At 38.1% G+C, this 26,044-nt stretch overlaps 1 protein-coding gene across 10 annotated transcripts in view; it reads left to right on the top strand.

Annotated features, from left to right (window-relative positions):
* Window positions 1–25,912, top strand: part of CSF1 (colony stimulating factor 1) — a 47,399-nt gene extending 21,487 nt beyond the window's left edge. For 5 of the 10 annotated variants that reach the window (XM_072423432.1, XM_072423413.1, XM_072423495.1 and 2 more), the window contains one exon: window positions 25,613–25,912. In XM_072423432.1, the coding sequence (XP_072279533.1) occupies window positions 25,613–25,897 (285 nt within the window). In that variant the 3' untranslated portion in view covers window positions 25,898–25,912. Of the gene's footprint in view, window positions 1–3,448; window positions 3,502–3,634; window positions 3,670–14,814; window positions 21,009–25,612 lie in introns of those variants that run through there. The other 5 variants (XM_072423486.1, XM_072423478.1, XM_072423451.1 and 2 more) reach the window with 5 other exon arrangements.
* Window positions 25,913–26,044: the final 132 nt, after the last annotated feature.

Raw genomic sequence — 26,044 nt, 5'->3', positions numbered from 1 at the left:
TTTATTAAATATGCCACTATACAGTTATATTACATGTTTTTATTAAAGTTAATTATTACATTTTTTAAATATTGGACATATTTTGGTGAGTTATGTCTAAGAATTATAGCCCACAATGTAAATCAAATTTCTATGCAAAAAAACACTTTTTGCATAGAAATACAGACAGAATTAGAACACTAGGGGGGTTAATTCCAACTTTATGTGGAGGGAGAATGATTTTTTCTGTGTCAACCATTGGCTCGTTTATGATGTTTGCTGCACCTTTTTTCATGTTTTCCTTTGGACGCCATGTCACTTTTTTCCAGGGATCCTGCTTTGCTCTACTATCCCACAAGCAGATGAAACATGGGTACTTTGGCCCTGATTTATTAAAGCTCTCCAAAGCTGGATGGAATACACTTTCACCAGTGAAGCTGGGTGATCCAACAAATCCTGGGTGATCCAAACAAACACCATTTTTAAATCAACACATATGGACCATTGGTGTTCATGATAGCAAAGTTTTTGTAAGACCATTTGGATATTTTTCATATTCTTCTTTAAGTTTTGTTGAGTGACCAATTGGAATTGATGCATAGCAGTTGCCATTAAGCAAAAAAACAGATTTCAAAATTCGAGTTGAACTATGAAAAGTTGTCTATGAAAACCCCCCAGTCTTCTGCTGGGTATTCTGGTACTCCCATATGAGCTAGAAGTCTAGGGATGTTACAACAGTACACAAAAGTCTCCATCGTCACTGAAATATGTGTGTCACCTCTTTAACTTCCAGTTAATTTAACTTCCAGTCTCAGCCAGTCTTTTCTTTTAGCCTGGATGCTAAAAGTTCAGATGCTTGATTTGACAGGTCATGTATTAAATCATTGAGCTCTTCTTGGGAGAACTACTGGTTTGAGGAAACACTTCCTTCTTAATTACTTCCCCCGCTAACTCCTGGATTACACTCCAAACCCTGTATATCCTCGATGTCGGATACAGGAATATCAGGGAGTGTACTGAGCACTGGTATAGTAACATCAACACCATGCGGCACAGATCGTCTTGTAACAATTGAAACCTTTTACACAGCACAAACATAGCAATCATTATGATGATTTTTGGGCTCTCGCTATACCATAGGTACACCAAATTTCAAACTTTTCTGTTTTGCATTGATCCACTGACGTACACTCTACACAAGCTTTGCATACCATATGGTAAGCCCAATACATATCTTGGTCCCCCAGTTTAATACCAAAATATGCAAGATATGCTTGTTTAACAAATTCTGTAATGTTTTTTCTCTGTTTTTGCTGAGAAAATTCAACACAAATGTCGCAAAATACATTAGGCTCATTTAAACAACTTCTTCTTGAAGAACTCGTATTTCTGTAAAAAGAAGAAAATGTATGAATAAAAAAAAAAGCGAGTGAAAGTTTTATGAAAATAATGCTACGTTTAATATTGATGTAAATAAAGATTGATAATAATATGCTGTGTTAACAGTTGTTGTTGGTAAAATCGTCTATTCCGATTCCTGTATCACAGGAACTAAAGCCAATTCAATTAAACAGATATCATTTCTGTATTCAGGTAACCTTTTTTGTTGAGCTGTGTAATAATAGTACTATGTATTCATAATCATGTATGGTGCTCAAGTAGACAAACTGTGAGTAAAGTATCTTATAATGCCTATTAATTGGTAATATAGGTAAGTAAGTAAGGAAACCCGTATGATTCACAGCACAAACATAACAATCATTATGATGATTTTTGGGCTCTCGCTATACCATAGGTTCACCAAATTTCAAACTTTTTTGTTTTCGATTTTTCCACTGACGTACACTCTACACAAGCTTTGCACACCATATGGGGAGCCAAATACATATCTTGATCCCCCAGTTTATTACCAAGATATGCTTGTTTCACAAATTCTGTAAGGTTTTTTCTGAGAAAATTCACCACAAATGTCGCAAAATAAATTATGGTCATTTAAACAACTGTAAAAAGAAGAAAATGTATGAATAAAAAGAAAGTGAGTGAAAGTGTAGTAGTAGTAGTGGTTTTGAGCTCTATGTTATAACAAAAGAGGAAATTATTACTCATTACAATTTCATAGTATAATAGTGTGAGTATAATATTTATTTTAAAAAAAATTTAAATTTTTTTCTTAATTTATTTAAATATTTTGTGTTTCAAACTTTATTATACTCATACTATTATATTACCGTATTTTTTGCTGTATAAGACGCACTTTTTCTTCCCCAAAACTGGGGGGGGGGGAAGTTAGTGCGTCCTATACAACAAATGTGTTATAAAATAATTAAAATAATATACTCACCCGATACCCGGATCCTGTGTGTGTCTCTGGCTGTAGCAGCGTGTGTTCTTCTCTCCTCTGCCAGCGCGTGTCTTCTGTCTGTAAAGCAGAGCGAAAGAAGCCGGCACAGCGCCACCTGCTGTTCCCTGTCCTAACTGCCGTACAGTGGAAAAAAAGCACAGAGTGATCAGAAGGGGAATCTGAATGACAGAATGTTCTGAAGGGAATTTTGAATGACACAGAGTGATCAGAAAGGGAATTTGAAAGGCACAGAGTGATCAGAAAGGGAATCTGAATGGCACATGAGTGATCAGAAGGGGAATACCGGTATGAATGGCACATGAGTGATCAGAAAGGGAATAATCTTTCAGAATCTTTTTTTTCTAGATTTTCCTCCTTTAAAATTGTGTGCGTCTTATATTCCGGAGCGTCTTATACGGCGAAAAATACGGTATACTGTAAAACACATTTTCATGAAAAACAATGTACTGCTTTTAGACATATAAATCCAGACAGAAGTGATCCGCCCAGGAGGTTAAAGGTCATTTGCTATTTGTTATCAAATGTTTTCAATCCTGGACCAGATCCATTTCAGGTTTGTTGGATCACCCAGGTTCACTGATGAAAGTGTATCCTCCCCAGACTTGAAGAGCTTTAATAAATCAGGCCCATAGTGTACAATCAATCACTCAACGTGTTTCTTTTTAAAGCACTTTCTCAGGAGTGTAGGAAGGTACCGAAAATTAACTTAAAAATTACATTTTTGATTACTTCTCATTGATATAGCTCATATAAACAAGTTCAAACTTGAATACATGCAACAGCAACAACACAACAATGTAATGTGGTTATTGAATACTTTGGGCACACCTAAAACAGGGATTGTTAGTAATATAAATGCAGATCATCCAGACTATAGGATCCAACGCGATTTCAATAGGAATTCTTTCCAAATGCCTGCAAAAGTTGTTTTTTTCTTTTAACTTTTGAAAGATGTTGAAAGGTGAAAGCATTAGTAAGGAAGAAGTACAAACAATGTATTTGTTTCTTCTTTCTTCAGCCCTTTGCTAGAAAAATGCTACTAAATTAGATGCAGTTATAAATCTCTTTTGCTTTTTTTGTTTTGTTTTGGTTTTTTTTCTCGTACAGCTTCTAAGAGGACAGCTAGATAGACAACAAGTGCCAGAGTTGCCTGAACTGAGGTAAGGAAACTTTATATTTATGTTCATGTATTCATAAATTCTGTTTTTTTACACATTTTACACATACATTTTTCTAGAGCCATACATCTATTTATGATTGTTGATTATGCCAGTGTGCATGCTTACTTTTCAGGCCCCTTGCAGTGTGAACCTGAGACCTTTTAAATGGTAAGTGCTGGTAAATGTAATATTAAAATTAAAAAATCATGATTGCAGTATAAAAATGTCTCTCAATCTGCTGCATATTTCACCCTTGATGTACATCAGTGGGAATCATATACTAAGAGGCAAAGGCTTTACCCTAGCTTTGTTTATCTGACATTTTTATTCCAAAAGTCTTTTTTTTTGTTATTTTGAAGAAAGACTGAAAGATAAAGTAGTCCAAACTTGAAAGAGGTATTCCAGAGAAAGGAGACAAGTTTTAAACATGCCATAGGAATGAGAACAGAATATAGGCTTACAGACTTTCCATTCCTTTATAAACACCAGACAAGACTAACCTGTTTCTCAAGTATCAATGTAAAGTATATAACAAATACATATTTTTGAAAGAGAAAGATATGCTGTACAACATATTAATAGACACCTAGACATCCCAGAACTGTACTAAAAACCCAAACAATCTAAAAAAATGGGATGGAAAAGCCAAAATATAATAACTAAGATGCACCCTTTTGTTACTCCAACCCCACTTCCAGTAAGGTTCTCAGTATCTCAGGTATCTCAGTAATCTGAGATACTTGGAAAATGTCCTTTAGTTTCCACAACTAGTTTTATCTGTTTAAGGACAAGAAGATAGAATGTAGGTAGGTAGTTGGAAAATAAAGTTAGAAAGGGCTGAAGAAAAACTGGGGGGGGGAGGTAGAGGAAAAGAGTAATAAGCAAACAAAGAAGGTATCAGTAGAAGAGCAAAAAAGCCATTCTAGAGAAAACCTACACATGTGAAGTCACCATGTGGGCCAGAGAGACTTTTGTCCGGTTCTTTTTGGGGGTTTCCAAACAGACCAACAGAGATGACAGTAGATCCTAATTAGGAAGATTTTTTGTTGCAACAGAGAAAATCAAATGCTAAGCAATGAAAGCACAGAGATTCTAACTAAACCAAGGAAATACATCATTCTTTTAGGCATACAAAATCACTCCTGTATAGGAGGGCTTAAGCTGTTATCCATTTGTCATTAAGCAGATTGTCCAATACCGTATACTCGGAAGTCCATATAAGCATAGTAATTCACAAACAGGTAATGGGGTGGATAAACCATGAGTCTAACAATTTTGGCACAAAAATGACTTCAGCAATCTTGGATTTTTGTTTAAGCTGGTTCTAACCGCAAAGGATCTCTTATCAGCCTTCATGGCAATCCTGTGTTCAGCTTTCAGGGTGTCACAATACTTATCGGTTCCCGCGGTGCACCCCAGTAAAGCAGCGCTTTCTGGTCTCACATGTCTTTGGGCAGTCTTGCTTACACTGACACAGCACAGGGAGAGAAGCTCCTTAAAGGGGCAGAGGCTATTTAGTCTCAGCAGCCCTGACCTGTGCCTGTAATCTGACCACCTCTGTCTGCCGCCTGCCCAGACCTGTGCACGGAATCTGACAACGTCTGTCTGCCGCCTGCCCTGGCCTGTGCCTGGAATCTGACCACTTCTGTCTGCTGCCTGCCCTGACCCACGCTCGGCCACGTACTGCATTCGCCTGCGACCTCGCTTTATACCGAGGCCGCTCCAACTTTTCTTCTCCAGTAGGGTGACCCCAAGGGTCGCGACCTAGTCACTGCCAGCAGCAAAGAGCCCAATGACCTGCAGGCTACTGGCCCATCACCCCTTGTGGGGTGCCCTGGTGAAGACCTGGTGTCACTTAGACTCTGCACCTTGGGTGGGGAGATTCTGACAGAAGGTCACTGCATAACATGTCGGCTTCTGCAGACAACTTACCGCTCGAGGAACTGTGCAAGCAAATTACCGAGCTTAAGATTTCAGTACAAGGAAATCAAAGAGGGTACTTCCAATTGAAGAGCCGCCTCCAGACTTTGTCCACTCCGCCAACCCAACCTCCAAGTCAGCCAGTACCCCGGACCTTTTCTTCATGTGGTACCTAAACCCAAGATTCCTCTCCCTGACTGGTTTTCTGTGATCAAAGCCAGTTCCGGGCCTTTTCTGGGCAATTCCTGACAACTGTATTTCTCACTGCAGCTCAGAACTTTTTCTAAAGAACGCATCAAGGTGGGCACTATCATCTCTCTTCTCCGGGGGAAGCCCCAGGCCTGGGCCTTCTAACTGATAGAATGCAGTGATGAGTCCCTGAGTAACACCAACTCTCATTTTGAAGGACTAACTGAATTCTTTGTTGATTCCAGGTGTGCTGCCACTGCTAAAGCAGACCTCTGCAGCCTTAAACAAGGCTGTCGACTAGTGGAGGAATTTATTTCTGACTTCTGCAGATGAAGTTTTGTCACACAACGGAATGAGTCACTAAAGGATGAACTGGCCCGAGTGGGTATTCCGGACTCCCTTAATGAGGCTGGGTAGGCTGGCTACCCAAATCGACAAAAGATTACGGGAGCGCAGGATGGAGAAATTGGGGACTTCGCACCCCCCCCCGTTATTCTAACTCACCTTCTACACCTTCGGTTCCCATGCTCACTCGTTTTCCTGCTACTGAGGAGTGTCATGAACCTGTGCAGTTAAGCCTAGCCAAACCACTGTCTGCAGAAGAACGCCAGAGGAGGTTCAAGTCTGAACTTTGCTTGTATTGTGGTTTACCTGGTCCAGCTGGTAAGGGTGAGTCGACCTCCTCACCCCAGGCTACTCAAACTCCTCCTTCCTCAACTCACATCTCTCTCCTCTTGTCCCTCCAGGGCCCCTAAAGAACCATTAAAGTGCAGGCGATTCTTGATTCTGGGGCTTGTACTTGTTTTTTGGATGCCTCTTTGGATAAGCAACTCCATGTGCCCCTTCGCAACAAGAAGCAACCGCTCTCTCTACGGCTTGCAGATAGCTCCCCCATTAAGTCTAGATTGGTAACATTTGAAACAGCTCCTCTTCTCGCAACCATCCAACCCGGCCATCAAGAATTTTTACGTTTTAATGTTATTTCTTGCCCACTTTATCCTTTTATCCTGGGAATGACATGGTTGCAGGCCCACAACCAGTGTATCAACTGGGCCACTGGGGAGGTGTCTTTTTCTTCCAACTATTGTCAAAAGTTCTGTTTTCCAAACTCTAAACCATTTATGAGCTTGTACACAGAGAAGAAGCGGTTCGTACACCCTGTTTATTATGGTTATCTGGATGTCTTTGACAAAAAGGGGGCTGATGCTTTCCCCCCTCATTGCATATATGACTGTCCAATTGAACTCCTGCCTGGGAAAAGATTCCATTCGGTCGTATTCACACGCTCTCAGAACCAGAACTTCTTACCCTTAAGGAGTGAGTATGTGGTGCAGGGGAGAAATGTATCTGGGGCTGAGGTGGACAGTATAGTTGCAGATAATATTAATAAATTTTCCCTTTGGATGGGAGGTTTGCCAACCCTGGAATACCATATAGGGGAACAAATACAGTGAACAGACAGGGTTTTTTTGGCAAAGAAATTATATTAAACGTGAGTTTTTTTCAAATTCAAATCTGAGTCAATATTCGATACTCAATGTATATACTCTAGATGTTATAGTTGATATTTATTACTAGTATATCAGTTACAAATTACAAAATGTTCTACATATATGCTTTTTTTAAAACATAGTAGAAAGTAATATATCTGGTATATAAATGTACATAGATATCACATATATTCAGAAATCATATATCTAGTAAATATATATGTATCAATAAAAATTTATATATCTAGTGTACTTTTTGCAACTTCATTAGAGAATAGGTCTATATTATATACTATATATACAAATTATATTGAGAAACATAAATTTAGTGTGACATATAAGGTAAATCAGAGCATTTCTGTTGAATATTATACTCAATCATTGTGATCTATATCTGGTTTTTAGTGATGATAAAAAATATCCATAGTAGTCAATATCTTTTATCACATTCAATCAAATACATATAATTTATTCTTGTCCTGTTATATCACAACAGAGGGTAATAAACTGTACATATTATAAATTCTGTATTCCCATATTTCTATTTTTCAAATAATGGTGCCTCTTTTTAGGATCCTTAGTTTGTTTGCTGATGTTGGCTAAATGTATATGTCAAATATAAATCAAGAATAAAAACTTACGTGTTCCTTTAGTAAAGATGAGTGTGCTCTTAGCAGCAAAGAAGGGGGGAGGGGATGTTGTCCCTTAGGATTTTTAAAGAAATTATATAATGCCTCCAAAGTGGAGGAAGCTCATTCAGGGTTGCCTCATAATTGGAGGACCAATATAAATAAGTATAGTGAGTGAATGTGCTAGGAAAAGCCCTATTTGAGATGTTTTTCTTTTGATAAATTAGGTATATACAAAATTGTCCTACCCTTTGGTGTCCAATGCATCTGAGCAGTGGAGACGGGGTCTTTTGACACTGGCGTGAGAAAGAGCATGGCAGAGGGGAATCCCGGAGCTGTCTCTTTAAAAACGGCATTCCGGAAGTCCTCCCTGTCATGTACACGCTACCGACTTGATTGACTGTCGGGGCGTGTTTAGAGGGCATGCACTAGGGTTCAGGAACTCGCTTTCCAGTGGACCTCCCAACTGACGTTGTAGGGGGAGAGATTCCCTGCCTGTCATCCCGGCATTCTATGTAGTATACAGACCTATTTTCTAATTTTGAAGTTGCAAAAAGTACACTAGATATATGAATTTTTATTGATACATATATATACTGGATATATGATTTCTGATTATATGTGATATTCTATTTACATTTATATACCAGATATATTACTTTCTACTATGTTTTAAAAAAGGTAAAAATATATGTAGAACATTTTGTAATTTGCAACTGATACTAATACTAATATTACATATCTACTGTAACATCTGGAGTAATCACAAGTATATACTTTGACCAGCGATAAACGTAGCACCACCCCTGAGGAAGCCCAAGCCGGGCGAAACACGTCGAGTAACAAGGCTGCATAAAAACAATTGCATCTCGTGTATTCTCTGCATATACTGCTCAGCTCAATGTTCATCTATATGATGAAAGAGGACTATTTCATGAAGCAGGTGATCTCTGTCTAGTCAAATAGGTACACTACCTCCAGGAATGAGGTAGTACCATATATATACTGTAAATACCAATCGTATATTGACTCAGATTTGAATTTGAAAAAACTCACGTTTAATATAATTTCTTTGCCAAAATAAACCCTGTCTGTTCACTGCATTTGTTTACCCTTAAGGAGTATATTGAAGTCTAAAGAAGGGATTTATCCAACCCTCTACTTCACCTCCTGGGGCAGGTATATTTTTTGTGGAAAAGAAGGATGGTACTCTCCACCCTTGCATAGACTACTGAGACCTTAACAAGACCACCATCAAGAATCGCTATCCACTTTCACTCATTACGGAACTCATACAAAGATTGAGGTCAGCCAAGGTCTTTACTAAACTGGACTTTCGGTAGCCTACAATTTGGTGAGGATCCGTGAAGGTGATGAGTGGAAGACAGCGTTCAGAACTCGCTTTTGTCACTTTGAGTATGTGGTCATGCCATTTGGACTCGCAATGCAATGCCCCTGCAACATTTCAGCATTTTTTAAAGGATATCTTCCGCAATTTTCTTGACTTGTTTGTAGTAGTCTACCTTGAAAATATTCTGATCTTTTCCTCATCATTGGAAGAACATTGAAACCATGTCAAGAAGGTCCTAGATCGCCTCCGTGTTCATGGACTGTATGCCTGAAAACCTGAAAAATGTGAGTTTGAGTAAGACACCATACAGTTCCTTATCATTTCCACCCAGGGAATCGCCATGGCTCCAGACAAGGTGTCTGAAATGTGGGAGTGGCCAGTCCCAACCAACTGAAAGGGGTCACGACCTGGTGACCTCAGCAGAAAAAAGCCCAATGTCCTTCAGGCTACTGGTCCATCACCCCTTGCAGGGTGCCCTGGTGAAGAACTGGTGTCATTTAGACTCCTCGCCTTGGGTGATCCCCTGCTACCTGCCTGGGGAGATCCTGACACAGGGTCATCCCACTGACTGTTTCTAGTTTCACGTGCTTCTTTCCGAAAACAAAGCAGCATTCTTCAGGGAAGCAAAGTAAATTTTACAATCTATATTCAAACCCTGTATATTTTTATCACACCTGCCACGTCCCTGTCAAACCACACATACAAAAAAATAACAGTCCAATCCAAAACAAGTGTAACAACAGAAAACAATACTCATAGAGAGAAGGAGCAGACAAACTCCCCAGTTAAATGATGGACATAAAACCCAGAAGAGTATGTTTATGCAAAAGTCCACTCCATAAGAAAAAAAAGTCCTGAGTGGACCCAAACACTGGCAGCAATCAATAGGGTTACATGTCCTACTAGAAAAGGCTAATTCTGAAAAATATAGATCTATATAATTATAATATTTAAATAATTCCAAAATCAAATGAAAGAACTTAATATCCTATATATTGTATAAAATATACAGTGGATTCAGAAAGTATTCAGACCTCACCTTTTTTTAAGTTATGTTATAGCCTGATGCTACAGTCGTTTAAACTTTTTTTTTCTCATTAATCTACACTTAGTACCCTATAATGACAAAGTGAAAACAGAATTTTAGACAATTTTGTAAATTTATTAAAAATAAAAACAAAATATCACGTTTACAGTATTTACAGTTTACAGGATTAGTATACACTATTCAGACCCTATACTTAGTACCAAGTACTCAGTTCGAAGCACAGTCTTTTTGGGTAAGATGAAACAAGCTTTGCACACCTGGATCAGGGCATTTTCTGCCATTCTTCCTCAAGTTCAGTAGGGCCGGATAGGGACCATCGGTGAAGAGCCATATTCAGGTCTCTTCAGAAATGGTTTAAATCAGGGTTCTGGCTAACGTCTGCAGCACCTGCTGCTAAATAAACACCTCCACAGCTTGATGCTGTCACCACCATGCTTCATTGTTGGGATGGTTTTGAGCAGCAAATGAGTGGTGCCAGATTTTCTCCAGATATAACTACTTGAATTGAGGCCAGACAGTTCAATCTTGGTTTCATCAGACCAAAGAATCTTGTTTCACACATTTTGAGAGTTTTTTTGCAAACTCCAAGTGGGCTTTTGCACTGATGAGAGGCTTCCATCTAGACACACTGCCATGAAGCCCAGATTGATGGAGGGCTGCAGTTATGGTTGTCCTTCTGTAACTTAGTCCAATCTCCACACAGGATCTCAGGAGGTTAGACAAATTTTGTCTCTGAGTTCTACAGGCAGTTCCTTTGACCTTATGTCTTGATTTTTGCTCTAATTTGCATTGTCAACTAAGAGACCCCCTATAGAGAGGTGTGTAAAAATCCAACAAAAATGGCTATGTACAGTATCACAAGCTTTGGGGAAGAACCTATTCAATTCAATGCAGTAGGTCATGATGCATACTAATAGCTGTAGAGTAGGGAAGCCTGCCACCTCAGTATAGCCAAAATAAAACCTTAACCCCCCTAGCGTTCTAGTTCTGTTCGTATTTCCATGCAAAAAGCATTACATTTTATTTTACAATATAGGCCTATAATTCTTAGGCATGATTCACCGAAAAATGTCCAATATTTATTAAATTTAATAAATGTAGTAATAAACTTTAAATAAAAAAACACAAAAATCTGTTAAAAAAAAATAAAAAAATAGTGAAACGTAATATAACTGTACAGTAGCATGTATAATATATATAATATATAATTATATATATGTTATATAAAGATTTAATTGTATTGGACTCAATACAGCTATTTTGTATTAAATCCAATACAAAATTATTTGAATTTCCCGCCACTCCTTCCACCCACACCGATGCATGCACCGACGTCACCGCGAAACCCCAGAGAAAGTCTCTGCAGTCACAGGAGAAGATCGAAGAGGGAGGACAGTGCCTGAGGACCTGCAAGGACCAGCAGGACACCGGGGGATGCCAAGGGAACAAGGTAAGTGTTTTTTTTAAAGTTTTAGGCGACCCTGAGTGTGACTCGGGATTACTGCCTTTAGCATGTAAAATCCACCCGAGTCACACTCGGGATTACTGCTAGGAATGTTAACCAGCCTCACAAATACAAAAAATGTTTCCTTGTGTCCGGTGCTTGTAGTTTTTCAAAGAATGAAAAGAATAAAACTGCTAATGTTGAAGGTCTGCAGTTTTAAAATCCTTGATATTTTACAGCTATACCATTAAATTTGGCAACAAACTTCGCCACTTCCTATTTAACTTCACAAAGAGCTGCCTGCTGAGATGCAATCAAGGCCCCCAGGTGGGAATGTGCAGGCAAGGTCCAACAAGGCCATGTTTTGAGGCAATGATGTTGGGGCAGATGCAGAAGGTCCAAGTACATTGTCCATTTCCTTGCTTACAAGGATGAGAATCTCCTCTCCAGACAGGTCACTATCTCAAAAAACTGCACGTACCCAGATCCATGCAATGACAGATACCTGGAGCAATGACTACACGCAGGGGCAATATATCTGCACGGTAGGATCTGTTATCACCCAGTAGACTAGTCAGAAGGATGAGCTGCAGAGTTGGCTCCTCTTTTGGTTCTTTACTTCCCTCCTCACAAAAGAACCATTTCCCACTGAGAAGAAGGCAAAGCTGTTTCATTCCTCAGAAGGGCATGTGTTTACTCAGGCAGTGCTATGTAATCCTCCAGCTGGTTGGTTTTGAGTGAGTGAACCCTGTGTCACTACCCATGAGTTGCTTTTCACCATACAAAAAGAAATGCATACAGTTTCCACTGCTTCTACCTTCAAATTGGCATTGTTGCTGCTGACAGTACTGACTGATATTATGCCTGTGCTACACCTAAGCAAACTCACCCACGTTCCATGCCTTGAACATGTGCAGAATTTAGTGGTAAAGATATTTTTGAGGAGCTACCTTGGTTTGCAAAATATGTTGCACCTACTTCAGCAGATGCTATCCTGCAAAAAAAAATTTGTGAACTGTCACGCTCGGGGAGACAGGTCCACTGGGGGCGCTACGGCTTGCACTGGAGTGGTGTGAGCCCTGAGAAGGGCCAAGGTCTTCTCCAGAGCCTTGGATGGTGAGGATGTTGCGCTGCTGGTTACTGCCAGGTAGCGGTCCTTGGGCACCCCAGGGTGGGCAGCATGAAACACAGTACCAAATCACAAAGCAATAGAAAAGTCGCAGAAGGCCGGGGTTGAGGCAGGCAGCATGCAAGAGAGGTCAGGTCACAAGCCAGGGGTCAAATACCAGGGATCCAGAAGATATACACCAGTGACACAGGGGCCACTGCGGACACAGGAGGCACAGGTGACACAAGGATATCCACAGACAGAGAGGAAAACTGGAACAGCAGAGGAGAAATTGCTGGGAATCAACAGGCTGGGCAACAAGGGGTTAACACAGGAGCAGGATACAGAACTAGCGGCTTAGCACTAGTGAAAACTTGTTGTACGAACATGAGTGCATTGTCTAAGCTAGCCAATATATTACCATTGTGGCATAAAAAACACCTTTTTTTACACAAACACACAATAAAAATGTATTCCGACTTGCCGTATACCCCCAGTCCCATTTTCCTTAAATTGGCTAAAGAAACTTGCAACATGCTAGTGATTTTGCACCACAATGAACAGTCAAAATATGAGAAAACTGGTATATTTTCTTAGCAATATTGGGGAAAGCTATTTCGAATTAGAGGTATTCATCAAATTTTCACCTATGGATTTGATCTTTATTTTGTACATTTTATTTGTTTTTCCTGTCAGGTTCACTTTTCCCCATTGCTCTAGTTTCCTTTACTTATATTTTGCCTTTTAAATTCTTTTATCCAAAATTCATTAAACAATTCTTCAAAATAGCTAAGATTTTTACTGCCCGGTGACATTTTACATTCTAGTCAATAGGAAAGTCAAAATTTCATAGTTATTAGGGTTAAATTATTACCAAAATTGCTGGGGATATCTGGGAGACCTGTGGGACAATGTCCAAATGCAAAAGAATTTTAAATTGCATGTGGTTTTGCCCAAAATGAACATGAAATAATAGGCAGGAATTGCCGATTTTTAAATGTAGGCTATTGTAGGAATTTAAGTGACACTACTATGTTCAGGGGCTTTGCAATTACCATAAAAAAGGAAATGGTCTGCAATAGCCTACATTTATCAATCAATTCCCACCTATATTTTAATCTCAATTTTGACTACGTATTGACTACAGTGAAAAATGTCATCTGACTATTTTGAAGAATAGTTTAATGAATTCTGGATGGGTGCATTTGATGGGCAAAATACAAGTAAAGGAAGCAGTGCAATGGGGAAAAGTGATCCTGACAGAAAACAAATAAAATAAAGGAAATTACGATCAAATCCACAGGCGAAAATGTATTTTAATACAACCCTTCATTGAACAGATCATAAACATGGATTTACACTGGCCCCATATTGAGATTCCTACATTTGGCTAAAGAAACCATCCCTAGTGTTTTTTCACACAAAATAGGTATTTTAAATGTTTTCTTTAAAAAAATAAAATATGAATTTTAACACTGACTTAGATTTTTCCTTTTATTATAAGAAATGTTTACCTGTGGCAGAATTCCCCTAATCTGCTGGAGTACAGATAAATGATTATCTTTAATTTAAAAATGTGGTTTAAAAATTCTTGTTGAAAAATTATACTGCTATACATTGATTTTCTCACCTTACTGCCTATACAGCAGAATTTACAGGCTTATTTCTTTAGGCAAGTGTCAAATTGCCCCAATAGCTATCAATCAGAATCAAATAAAAGAGTTCTTAGTAGTTGCACATAGCACTTTGATCTTTGCATTGTTTACTGAAAAAGGTGTGGACTTTGGTTTTGATAACAAACACTAACACAATTAGCAACATCTGCATCTGCATCTACATTTATAGTAGAGCAATGCCAAGGGCAACTTTGGTATACTATATACTATATATACTATATATAACTGTGGTATACTGCTTTTTTTCATTTATGTTTTTTTTTTTAAAGATGTAGACAGTCAATTTTATATCTCAATTCTTGTTGCAGTATATAGTCCTAAATAACTTAGAGATAAGTATGTTCTTCAAATAGATAGGTATGTTGCAACCTTTAAAGAAATACTTTGCTGGCTGAGTAAACAATTTACTTTAACTTTCAGCTGCATAGGTAATTGACTATTGCTCTTTTCCTAAACAGGATAAACCTGACTGTTCAGAGATGGATTTTCTAAAGGTTTCTTACTGCCAGAACTCATTCCAACCAGATTGCACATGAGGAGTTAACTTGCAAATTTCTGTTGATATGTTGGCTGTCTTATCACATCTAAAGTTAATACATGTACAGCATATGCACCCGCTTCACACTAAGCCTAATGCAGGTTTTTTGCCTGACAGATTACAGCTAAAAACTAATCTTTGGCTAAGGAAACCACAGTTTAAATGTGAATAGTATCTGCCTCTGTTACTCCATAAGTCTTCTATATTCTAAATATGGAACAGTATATAAATATATGTATATATATATCCTAAATAGAGAAGAGATTTATATAGTGTAGTCTATATTTCTACAAAACATCAGAGGCCTTACTGGAACATCAGAGGGCTTGATGTACTAAAGTAGCAGAGAATGTTCATGTAGCTAAAAGAATGTTTAGGATAGGTGAAAAAGGTAAACTGAGTTTTTTTCATCCAACATTAAAAGAAAGCAAGATAAATATAGTGTTTTTGGCAAATGTGTAGCATGTAGTATTTATTATGAGAGACAGTTTTTATATATACAAAGAAACATAGAAAAAGTCCACTGAAGGTGGAAAGAATGGATTGCAATTTGTGTTGTATTTTTTTTTGGCAGGGACATCAAAAGGTCATTCTGATGCCCCAGCACTATACACAGTTTACCTAGTATACAAGTATGAAAACAATTTGTATTTCAAATATTGTTTAAAGGATGTCTTATCGTTCTGAAGCGTTTCGCATATTGGCTTCTTCAGGGAAACTTAAAGACATACGAGGTATTGCTGCAATAAACTATGAGTAAATATTGAAAGGTTAGATTGTAACAATGTGTCGAAAAGTAAAAACAATCGATGCTTCCTAGATAAATTATTTTATCTATTGCCACATGTCTTTAATAACATAAAGGTAAATTTTATTTATTTCAAATATTGGGATTTTTTAGGAAAAATAAAATAATATAAATCAGTTTATTAAGTCCTTCAAAACTGAATTGAATTATTCTAGGTCACCTAAAAGATTCTTATATTTGAAATGTGTCAAAAGGGTTTCTTTGCTGTTAAATAAAGGTTATGGTGCATGGGTAGGGGTATGTGAGTCTATGGTTGGTCATTAATACATTATTTATAAAGCTTAGATGTAATATGATTAAGTAATTAGATATGCTTAATTAGACTGTGCACTGGTAGAAGGTAGTTGTTTATAATATAATGCATTAGAGTATGTAAAGTGTTGTAATGATATTTAGTATTTGGTTTCACAAACTTACATATATACAGGTAGAGGGAGGTAAACCTAAAAAGGATAATTAGATGGTTTGCTGATTGCGAAGCTATGTACCATCTGTTGTGTTCGACTTTTAATTTTCCATATTGTACAGGTCTTTGAGGATCCAGGTTCCTACTGATGATCTCTTTAGTTAGTAGATTAGATGAAGTTTATTTGGTTTGTTATACGATATACAGAATTAAAAAACGGTTTTAAACTTAATATGTCATTTAGGCTTTAGGGTTACAATCCATCTGGTTTCACTTTGTAGCAGTTCCTTTGGATTATAGGGGCAGCACGGTGGCTCAGAGGTAAGTGCTCTGGCCTTTGCTAGGTCCCAGGTTTGAATCTCTGCCAGGACACTATCTACATGGAGTTTGCATGTTCTCCCCCTGTTTGCATGGGTTTCGTCCCAAAAACATACAGTTAGGTTAATGGGCTACCCCCCAAAATGGAACTAAGACTGTATTAAAGACATGTGACTGAGGTAGGGACATTAGATTGTGAGCCCCTTTGAGGGACAGTTAGTGACATGACTATGAACATTGTACAGCGCTGCGTAATATGATGGCACTATATAAATACTGTGTGACAATAATTATAGGATAATCTTTCTGCTTTTTAATATTGGTAAGCTAAGACATTTCCTAACAAACACACACAGTAATCATTTAGCACCAACATATTACGCAGTGCTTTACAAAGTCCATATTTTCCATTTGCCATATTTACCATTTTAAATTTTCCTTTTAAAGGACTCCCTCTGCAGCTACCTCACCCTGCAGATAATTTGACACACAAACTTTATGGGTACAACTCCCTTACCACCAAATACCCAGTAAGCTAATATTTCACAGTATTTACCAGATTTAACACCCCAATTTTCTTTCAGCCCAATATTAACCTGTAATCACATCACCTGTGATAATCTCATGTACTCTCCCAAGGCATATATGTAAATTTGTGAAACCAAATACAATATCACTACAACACTTTACATACTCTATAAAAGTATACAATATTGTCTTCTTGTAACACAGTTACTTTCTTCAAGGGCTGTCTAATTAGGCATCTCTAATTACTTACATCTAAGCTTTATAAATAATGTAGAAATGACCAACCTAAGCTTACATGCACAATAGCCTTTATTTAGGCACAGAAAACTTAGAAACCTTTTTGACACATTGGCTCTCATTTATTAAAGCTCTCCAAGCACTGGAGAGAATACACTTTCATCAGTGAACCAGCAAACCTGGAATGGATTTCTTCAAAAGTAATTTGCTAGCAAATGCTTTGAACCCTGGAACAATCCTGGAGGATAGTGTATATATATATATATATATATATATATATATATATATATATAAACTGAATCTGGATTTGACTTTGTCTACACTATTGTGCAATTACAAGCTTCTTCTATTTCATAATATTTGAATATAATATAAACATGGTGAAACCACTACTGATAACTACTATCCTAAATTTCATTCAACATGGACCTGATGTATAAAAGCTCTCCAAACTGCAGAGGATACACTTTCATCAGTGAACCTAGCTGATCCAGAAAACCTGGAATAGATCTGGTCCAGGATTCAAAACATTTGCTTGCAAATTACTTTTGAAAAAATCCATTCCAGGTTTGCTGGATCACTGATGAAAGTGTATTCTCTCCAGCCTTGGAGAGCTTTAATAAATCAGGCCTATTGTATAAGGCAAAAAGTTTTTAATTTGACTTAGGCTTGTCTTATGCATTGGGTTAGGTCAATTATTTGACACTCTAAGGCAGGGGTCGCCAACCAGTGGTCTGCAAAAAAATGTTGGTGGTCCGCGGCTCTAGCTGGTGCGCCCCCCAGTGGGGTCAGGAAAAGGACCCCCCGAGAGGGGCACACCGGCCAGAGCTGCAGACTATGTCCCCTATACATATCGCAGGCTTGGGGCAGTGCGCGGGTTGTGTCCAGAGGCTCAGACCTGCGATGGGAGAGTGGGCGGGTTCTGGCATCAAGGCATCACTCTGGGGGAAGTGTCTTCCCCTTTAAGTGACACACGGCTCCCCACGCATGCATGGTCCAGAGTCTGTGAAATTAATGATCCGTGACAACCAAAAGGTTGGTGACCACTGCTCTACTGGGATTTCCAGATACCCCTGACATCAAAAATAGTACATTCTTACCAATGACATAATTATTTCCTGCCAGTGCAGACATTTTTTTACCCTTATTGACACTAGGGCATTTTTTACCTATACTATTACTGATGTTGAGTATTTTTTCTACTACTGGCCACAGTTTAGTCCTCTGTAGATATAAATATATAAAATATAGACTTTATATGACTATGTCATAATTATATATGTATTATATATATAGACTTGTTCTGGACCACTAAGAAGTCCCACCGTTTGTTGACATAGAAAATGAAGTGCAGTGCTGTCAAATACATCTGCTAACTGATTAGTTTACTAATTCTAACTGGTAATGAAATTTGCTGTATTTTAATGCCTTGTGTAAAACAGGAGTTCATCTGCTGCAGGAGATAGGTTTAGTTCTGTGCTGGACACAGATTTTTTTTCAAAGTTGTTTAATAATTGAAATACTTTTTTAATTTTTTTCATATAGTAATATAATATACTTACATTTAAATGTTATTTAAAAGGAGAAAAAGGTTGTATTTTTAATAAATATATTTTATCTAATCTTGTATTCATTGCATTATTTATACTGTGATTAATTTTTAAACTTGCAGAAGTCAAGTTATGCTATTTTTGGGGCTTGATTCTTCAATACATAATGCAGATTACGTCACTTTAGCCTAAATGAACAGGAGAAATCACAGTTTTTTGTCACACTTCAGTTTAATGCTTATGACAGGTATGTTTGCAGAGTAATTAGGACCAAGCTGCTGAGATAATAATAATGGTTTAAAGGTTTAAAAAATACAGACACTTGACCAGCTTTTGAGTGTAAATTCTAACATTTTAAGATTTCATCGAGTTTACATTTAAGATTAATTTTGACTGATGGGAACACCCATTTCTGTTGTAGGTAAAGATACTACTAAACCTGGACAGTGAACCTGAATAACATATTTAGTTATTATAAAAATTTTAATGTATTTAATTCTAAATATATTTTTCCACGCATTCGCATTTTCAAGGTTAAACCCTGGAATTAAAATTTATATTTTTAGGGTTTTAGGTTGTGTGTTTAGACAAAAAAAAGTATACTAAAATTTGTAAAGGTATATGTAGGTTTGCAAATATTTACAAAAAATACTAAAATAAAACCGAAAAGGATATGTTATATTGGTATTCAACTCTCTTTGCTGTGAAAGCCAATAAAAAACAGCTACTGTATATGATTAAATAGGAACTGATCCAAAAATAAACAGAAATACCTATTTTTACCTGAAAAAATTGGAAAATGCATTGGGTCTGTTTTATTAAAGCATCCAAGGCTGGAGTGGATACACTTTTATCAGTGAAGCTGGGTGATCCACCAAACCTGGAATGGATCTTGTCCAGGATTCAAAACATATGCTAGCAGATGTCATTGAAGAAATTCAATCCATGTTTGCTGGATCACCCAGATTTACTGATGAAATATGATGAAATAAAAAGTGACAGTGACAAGGGCTGTGTTACATAGGATAGGAGATGAGGGTGGCAAGCATGTGTGTCCCCCTTCCTATCCAAATCCCAAAAACCCTTCCACTTGACAAGGTACTGGATTTGTTCAGATCTTCTGGAGTCCATAATAGCCTCAATTTCTTCATCCCCTTCGACTAGGAAAGGAAGAGGTGCAGCGGGGCCAAATAATTCTATGAGAGCAGGTTCAAGCAGGGAACATGGAAGACAGGGTATACTGTATATATGTTTCTGGTAGTGAAAGCCTAATTGCTACAGGGTTGATGATGTCCTAAATTGGGAATGGTCCCACAAACGTAGGGCCCAACTTCTTAGATGGACAATAAAGCTTCACATTCTCCGTAGAAAGCCAGACCAGGTCCCCAATTCTGAACTATGACATCTTCTCCTTTTCTTGTCTGCAGTTAGTTTGGTACGACAATTGGGCCTGGGGCAGGATTGAATGTAGAATCTTAAGATTTTTAAACAATACAGATTAGACCCCTCTAAAGTTACATTTAACTATATCACAGATGTCAAATTGCAAAAAATTGTAGGTTGAAACAACCAATTGACGGGACTTTATAAGCCAAATTATCCATTTTTACAACATATTTAAAAATTGCTTTATTATCGAACATATTTAAAAACACATAACCGACAGAGCAACTTAAAAACATAGACAAGCACCAATCTAGATCTCCTGGAAACTCTCAAAGTGAGGTATTCCAATTTCTCAAGGCATTTCATGGAATCTAAGTCCATTTCCTCAGGAGGAGATCTAAAATTTCAACAACAATTCATGGTATATTTATATATTAATACAGAAAGACATCAATCATCCCACATTGCTCAAACTCCTTTTTACTGCAAATTACATTTCACTACAAAACGATGAATAATGTATGAAAATCCATGGAATAAATAAACAAATACTTATAACTTACTTGTATATATATATATATATATATATATAGTGGCAATTGCCAGCCGCAGGCCTTAGATTGGTAAATTAGGGACAGCAGGAACCCAACGGAAAGCAGGTGGTAACTTCAAGGTGCAGCCTAAATCAACCATTATTTCAGAAAAGGGGGGGGGGGGCAATTATTCAAATGAACCAATTAATGAATAAATAAATTAATTCATAATTAATTATAAATCAACTGCTAAACATAATATTTTGTTTACAAAGTAACTTTTTAAAGTAAATTGTGATTATATATAACCCAATAATTCTCGTTAATCATCTCTATTAAAAAAAGAAACATTTGATAATATTTGATATGGCAAAGTGCTCAATTATTAAAATTTATCAATTTCAAACATAAAAGTGTCAACCCATAAATTACTAAAAGCGGGACAACAGCGGGAAACAATACTGACAGCCTCAAGTGCACATAAGAATCAAAAGAAACTGTTCCGGAGGTCATGTGCGTGTAGCTGGAAAAGATTGCTGACATCTAAAACAGCTCTGCTCTGTCTGGGGAATATATCAAATACCGTACCGCTCATCTTCACTGAAAAAGGGCTAAAAACTGATTTAAATACCAACCAAATCCTAAGGATCCTGATACACGCAAAAAATCTGATGAATTCCTCACAGAACCAGAGATCCAAGTATTGACACGTGCGCGGCCTAACATCTTGCAACTCTTCAAAGATGGCGTTGAGTCTCAGAGAGGATGGCGCAGTAGAGAAATTACAATCTACATCTCCTCCTATTTATTCAAAAAAATCTACATTAGAGCAGGAGACAAGTGAAATCTCCTCACTCTTTGACAAACACTGATTAATCATCTGAATATTAGAGATGAATAATCGGATTTACTATGTGAGATCAGAGATATTGGTAATCATACCAACCCCTTGGAAACTCGTATGGATGACTTTACAACTATACTTGAAAAACATGAAGACACAATGGCCCTGATTTATCAATGAAATGGGAGTACGCTGGACGCGTTCGCACGTCCAGCGAGCCGGTTTCCCGCGGTCCGGAGCTGAGTGCTAGTACACGCGCCTTCACTTGCCAGCCAGATTCCTGCCTTGATAAATGAGCAATAGGGGTCGCGAATCTGCCAATTAAGGTGATTAGATTTCAGCTCCACGATTAAGGAGGATCTGTTAAGCTAATGGTGAGATCATAGCAATTAATTAGAGCACAGAACAGAGAGCACATTACAGGTCAATTAGAATCTTTAATGCTTCATCTTCTTTTGGGTAAGTGTTACTTTTTTAGGTTACATTGTACTCATTACCAAAATTAATTATTGTTACATTTGTTGCACTGTTTTCATACTTTTTGGTTTGCTTTGCAACACTGCAAACTAATTGAGATCAAGCTGTATATATACTAGTTAACAGTTCATAATATGTCATCACAAAATAGTATGAATTGTAAAAAATTGTAAAAATTTGTCACCAAGCATTTGTGATTTAGTTAAACTGTCATTGTGGTTTGGCTTGATGGAAATTAAATAATTGAAAAAAGGATTATTGCCAAAGGTGGATTAAAAAACATTTAGTGATTTCACTTGTGTATATATGTCAAAATACATTTAAATTCATATAAATACATATGCATTTTCATTATTATTATTTAACTGGACTGGTTTGCGGGGGGGATGGGGGGTGTTCATCAAGAAAAAATATGCATTGATGTGACTTTGTAATCCTCATTATTGTTAGTTTCATCTTTTGCTGCAATGTTTTTGTGCTTGGTTTGTAATGGCAATTTCTGTTGTTTAGCAAATCTTCTGCAATGTTTTGTCATTTTTTTGAAACTAATATTCATGACAAATGTCTGCATGCTTTCCACTTCAAACTACTACTTGAACCCCCTGTTTGCCTTTGTCCCATTTTCAAAGACACATATTGTTTTTTAAATGTATTATGTACATATGTATTACTCTGACATTTGCACTCATATTGATTTGCTGCCACACAACTCCTCTGTTCATTTGTGGTAGTGTTATAGGTTTGTTGTCATTGTGCTGTGCTGCCTGATCTTAGCACTATTGTTTACAAACACACTTCCACTTTCTGTTCAAACTGGTTGTCAATTAGTTGTCTAGCTGAGTTGCATACTCATTCTAACACACCTGATGGTAATGGAAGGAGGTCCAGGTTGCCAAGCACAACATCAAACCACATTGATTGTCAGGCTCACAAGCAGGGTCAAGCACTCTTACATACCAGATAGTATGCTTTCTTTATGTGTTTACATGATTCTAATCATATTAGTCATTTTGTATAGAAAATGCCAAGGACAATTTAACTTAGTGCCAAACATATTTTATTGCTTTGCTCAAACCAATGACCAGAATGTCAAAAGGCGGTTATGCCTGTCCCGCAAGGTCATCCATGACCTGTACATCTTGCTGGAAGGGAAAATTGCAGCAAAAACAAAGAGAAGCTAGGCTATGCCAAGAATGATGAGGCTCCTGGACTCTCTATATATTTTAGGAAGGGTGTCCTTTCAAACCACGTCGCCCTTAATTTGTGCACTGAGCCAGTCTACAGTTTCCTGGGTGTTTATGAAGGTTTCAGTGCCATTTTAGACCTTGGCCCACTATATATTCACTTCCTCACATCAGCTTGGGAGTGGAGGAACATAAAGGTGGATTTCTCCTTTAACCGGAAGCAATATCATCCACGAATGTACGGTAGTCTGTGATGTAACATTCCAAAGGCTTGGCAGCACAGCAGAGGGATGTTATCGCCCTGTAAAGAAATAGATTACATTATTAGGATGTGTTAAGCACCATGGTTAATCATGCTTTAGTGGTAACTACATGATGCTGGATTGTATTTTTCATTCTTTTCTGGCTGCATAAGCAATAAGCAGCATAAGCTAAACCTAATTGCACTCTGCTTTAGTTTGGCAATGTGTTTTTGTAAAGTGTCACATAAAGGTCCAGCTCTTACAAAAATATGTCTGCTGTTTCATTTCCCAAACGATTAAAGTGTGCTTTCTATGACTTCAACTCCTAGGTTGGTTTGTAACCCAAACATGATGTGCTGAAATATGTAATGCATGCATTGTAAACATATGGAAATACTCACGCGTAAAGACATTAGCAATAAGTTTAGCTCTGACTCGACGTCCCTCTGCTGTGCTTTGGGACCCAAAGGCAGGATGTTGATGTACCTCTGGCTTGAGTTCCTCTGGAATGTCCCAGGTATCCCCATGGTGCAGGCACAGGTTGTGCAGGACACAGCATGCCATGATGACTCGGGCAGCTTGCCATGGTGAGTATAGGAGCTCACCACAGGGCTTCGCCAAGCACAGAAACCGTGCTTTTAGCAGCCTGATGGTTTGCTCCACAACCCCCCAGCTTTTTTGCAGAGCCTTGTTGTAATTATGCTCTGCTTCAGACGGGGGTGACGCACAGCTGTCATGAGCCATGGAAGCTGCACGTATCCTTTGTCAGCTGTAAAAGGACAAACATAATACATTTTAGTTCTTGATAGAGTAAGTGTTCTGTGAATGCAGTGTAACAATAGAGTTTTTTTACAAAGGTTGCTAAGGGTTGTGCTCTTCGGTCACTTTATTGCTTTTTGGTTGTTAGGAGGCATTGTTACCACTGACTACCACACTGAAGTACTGTGAGCTGTGAACATTGTAATTATACTAGGGCTTCCGGGAATATCTGAAAGTTAGTTTTTCCCCCATGCTCCCAATATTGTTCAATATTTATAAACAATTTGCTAAATTAGATGTTAGCACAAAATATGACATATATACAATATAGGTTATAGCCTGGCATTCTGACAATGCAAAGGGACATAGCAACATAATAGGTGTCTTTAGGATTTGACTACTGTTAGTTGTATTACAGTAATGACATTATACATTACCTATTAACCAGCCCCCAGGCATTTCTCCAGAGATGAATTTCTGGTAAAGGGCTGTCTGACGCAGGGTATAGGCATCATGGCATGATCCTGGGAAACCTGTGCGTGCACTCATGATTCTCCTGTTGGCATCACAGACTATTTGTACATTCAGTGAATGATATCGCTTCCGGTTGCGAAACGCGATTTCCTGCAATTTAGGGGCCTGAATGGCCACATGGGTGCAGTCGATGGCCCCCAAAACATTCGGAAATTCCACTCACCTGAAGAAATCCACCTTTACCTTCTTCCACTCCTGAGCTGTTTGAGAAAAATTAAAAAATAGTGGGACAAGGTCCACAATGGCATTGATGACCTTCGTGAAAACCCTGGAAACTGTAGGCTGGCTTAGTCCACAAATTAAGGCCGAGGAGCTTTGAAAGGAATCCCTTCCTAAAATATACAGAGTGGCCAAGAGCCTGGTCATTCCTGGCACTGCCTGGCTTCTCTCCCATCAAGCTGTACAGGTGATGGATGACCTGGTGAGACAGGCGGAAACGCCTTTTGACATACTGGTCACGCAAACTTTCTAGGCGGCTATGCTCCAAGAAGGGTGCCCGGAGCGTTTGTGAAGCATGAGCTTGCTCCTCTGGTTGGTGTTGTTGCTGCTGCTGCTCTTCTTCTGTAATGACAAGGAAAGTGGTGTTTAATGTCACAACAGCAGTTGTAAAGAGCAACTCTAGTTCCAAATTCGGATCAATGACAACAGCAAACAAAATCCTTGAACCGGCGCACATTTGAATGCACGTGCGGTTGCCTGTGCACGTACGCGTTTGCGTGCACACGTACTGAATCCCTATAAATTTGCAGTTTCTTAGCCATTCTGGTCATGCAAACCAACACTTGGTGGAAAAAAAACAAAAATAGAACAAAGGCTGCGACAAGAACAATTAAGAATACACCATTGACTTTATTCCTCCAAAAAATGTTTTGGGTGTGTTGTCCCATAACTCTTTTATTTTGTTACTTCTAGTTACATGGAGCCAAGGAGAATGGCCACCACCACCACCGCCACCACTACCACAATTGCTGCTGCTTGACATATTCAGACATGTCAAAAGGGTCCTGGGCACAGAGGCCGGAAGGAGTGGGACCTATCCTGAACATCTTGTGCAGCGTCTCAAGCAGTATGAAAGATTGGCGTTGCCATTCATTGGGCCAGAAACGGTGGCAGGGGTGGACTACCGGGATGACTCTGATGCTTGGCAACCATGTAAGTTCAATCCTTTTACATTACCTAATTACCAGTGTAAATTGATGTTTGCATTTTTGTGGGATTGCAACAGTTTAGTCATTAGAACAAAATAGCATTGTGTTTTTACTTATTTATGCTTGGGGGTGAAACATGAGATCATTTTTGGAAAATGACCTCTTTAGTGTATTTTTACCTTCTTTTGACTTGCAT

The sequence above is a fragment of the Pyxicephalus adspersus genome, chromosome 1, assembly GCF_032062135.1.
Source record: "Pyxicephalus adspersus chromosome 1, UCB_Pads_2.0, whole genome shotgun sequence".
In the NCBI taxonomy this organism is placed as follows: Eukaryota; Metazoa; Chordata; class Amphibia; order Anura; family Pyxicephalidae; genus Pyxicephalus; species Pyxicephalus adspersus.
This window is presented reverse-complemented; position numbering and strand designations above follow the sequence as displayed.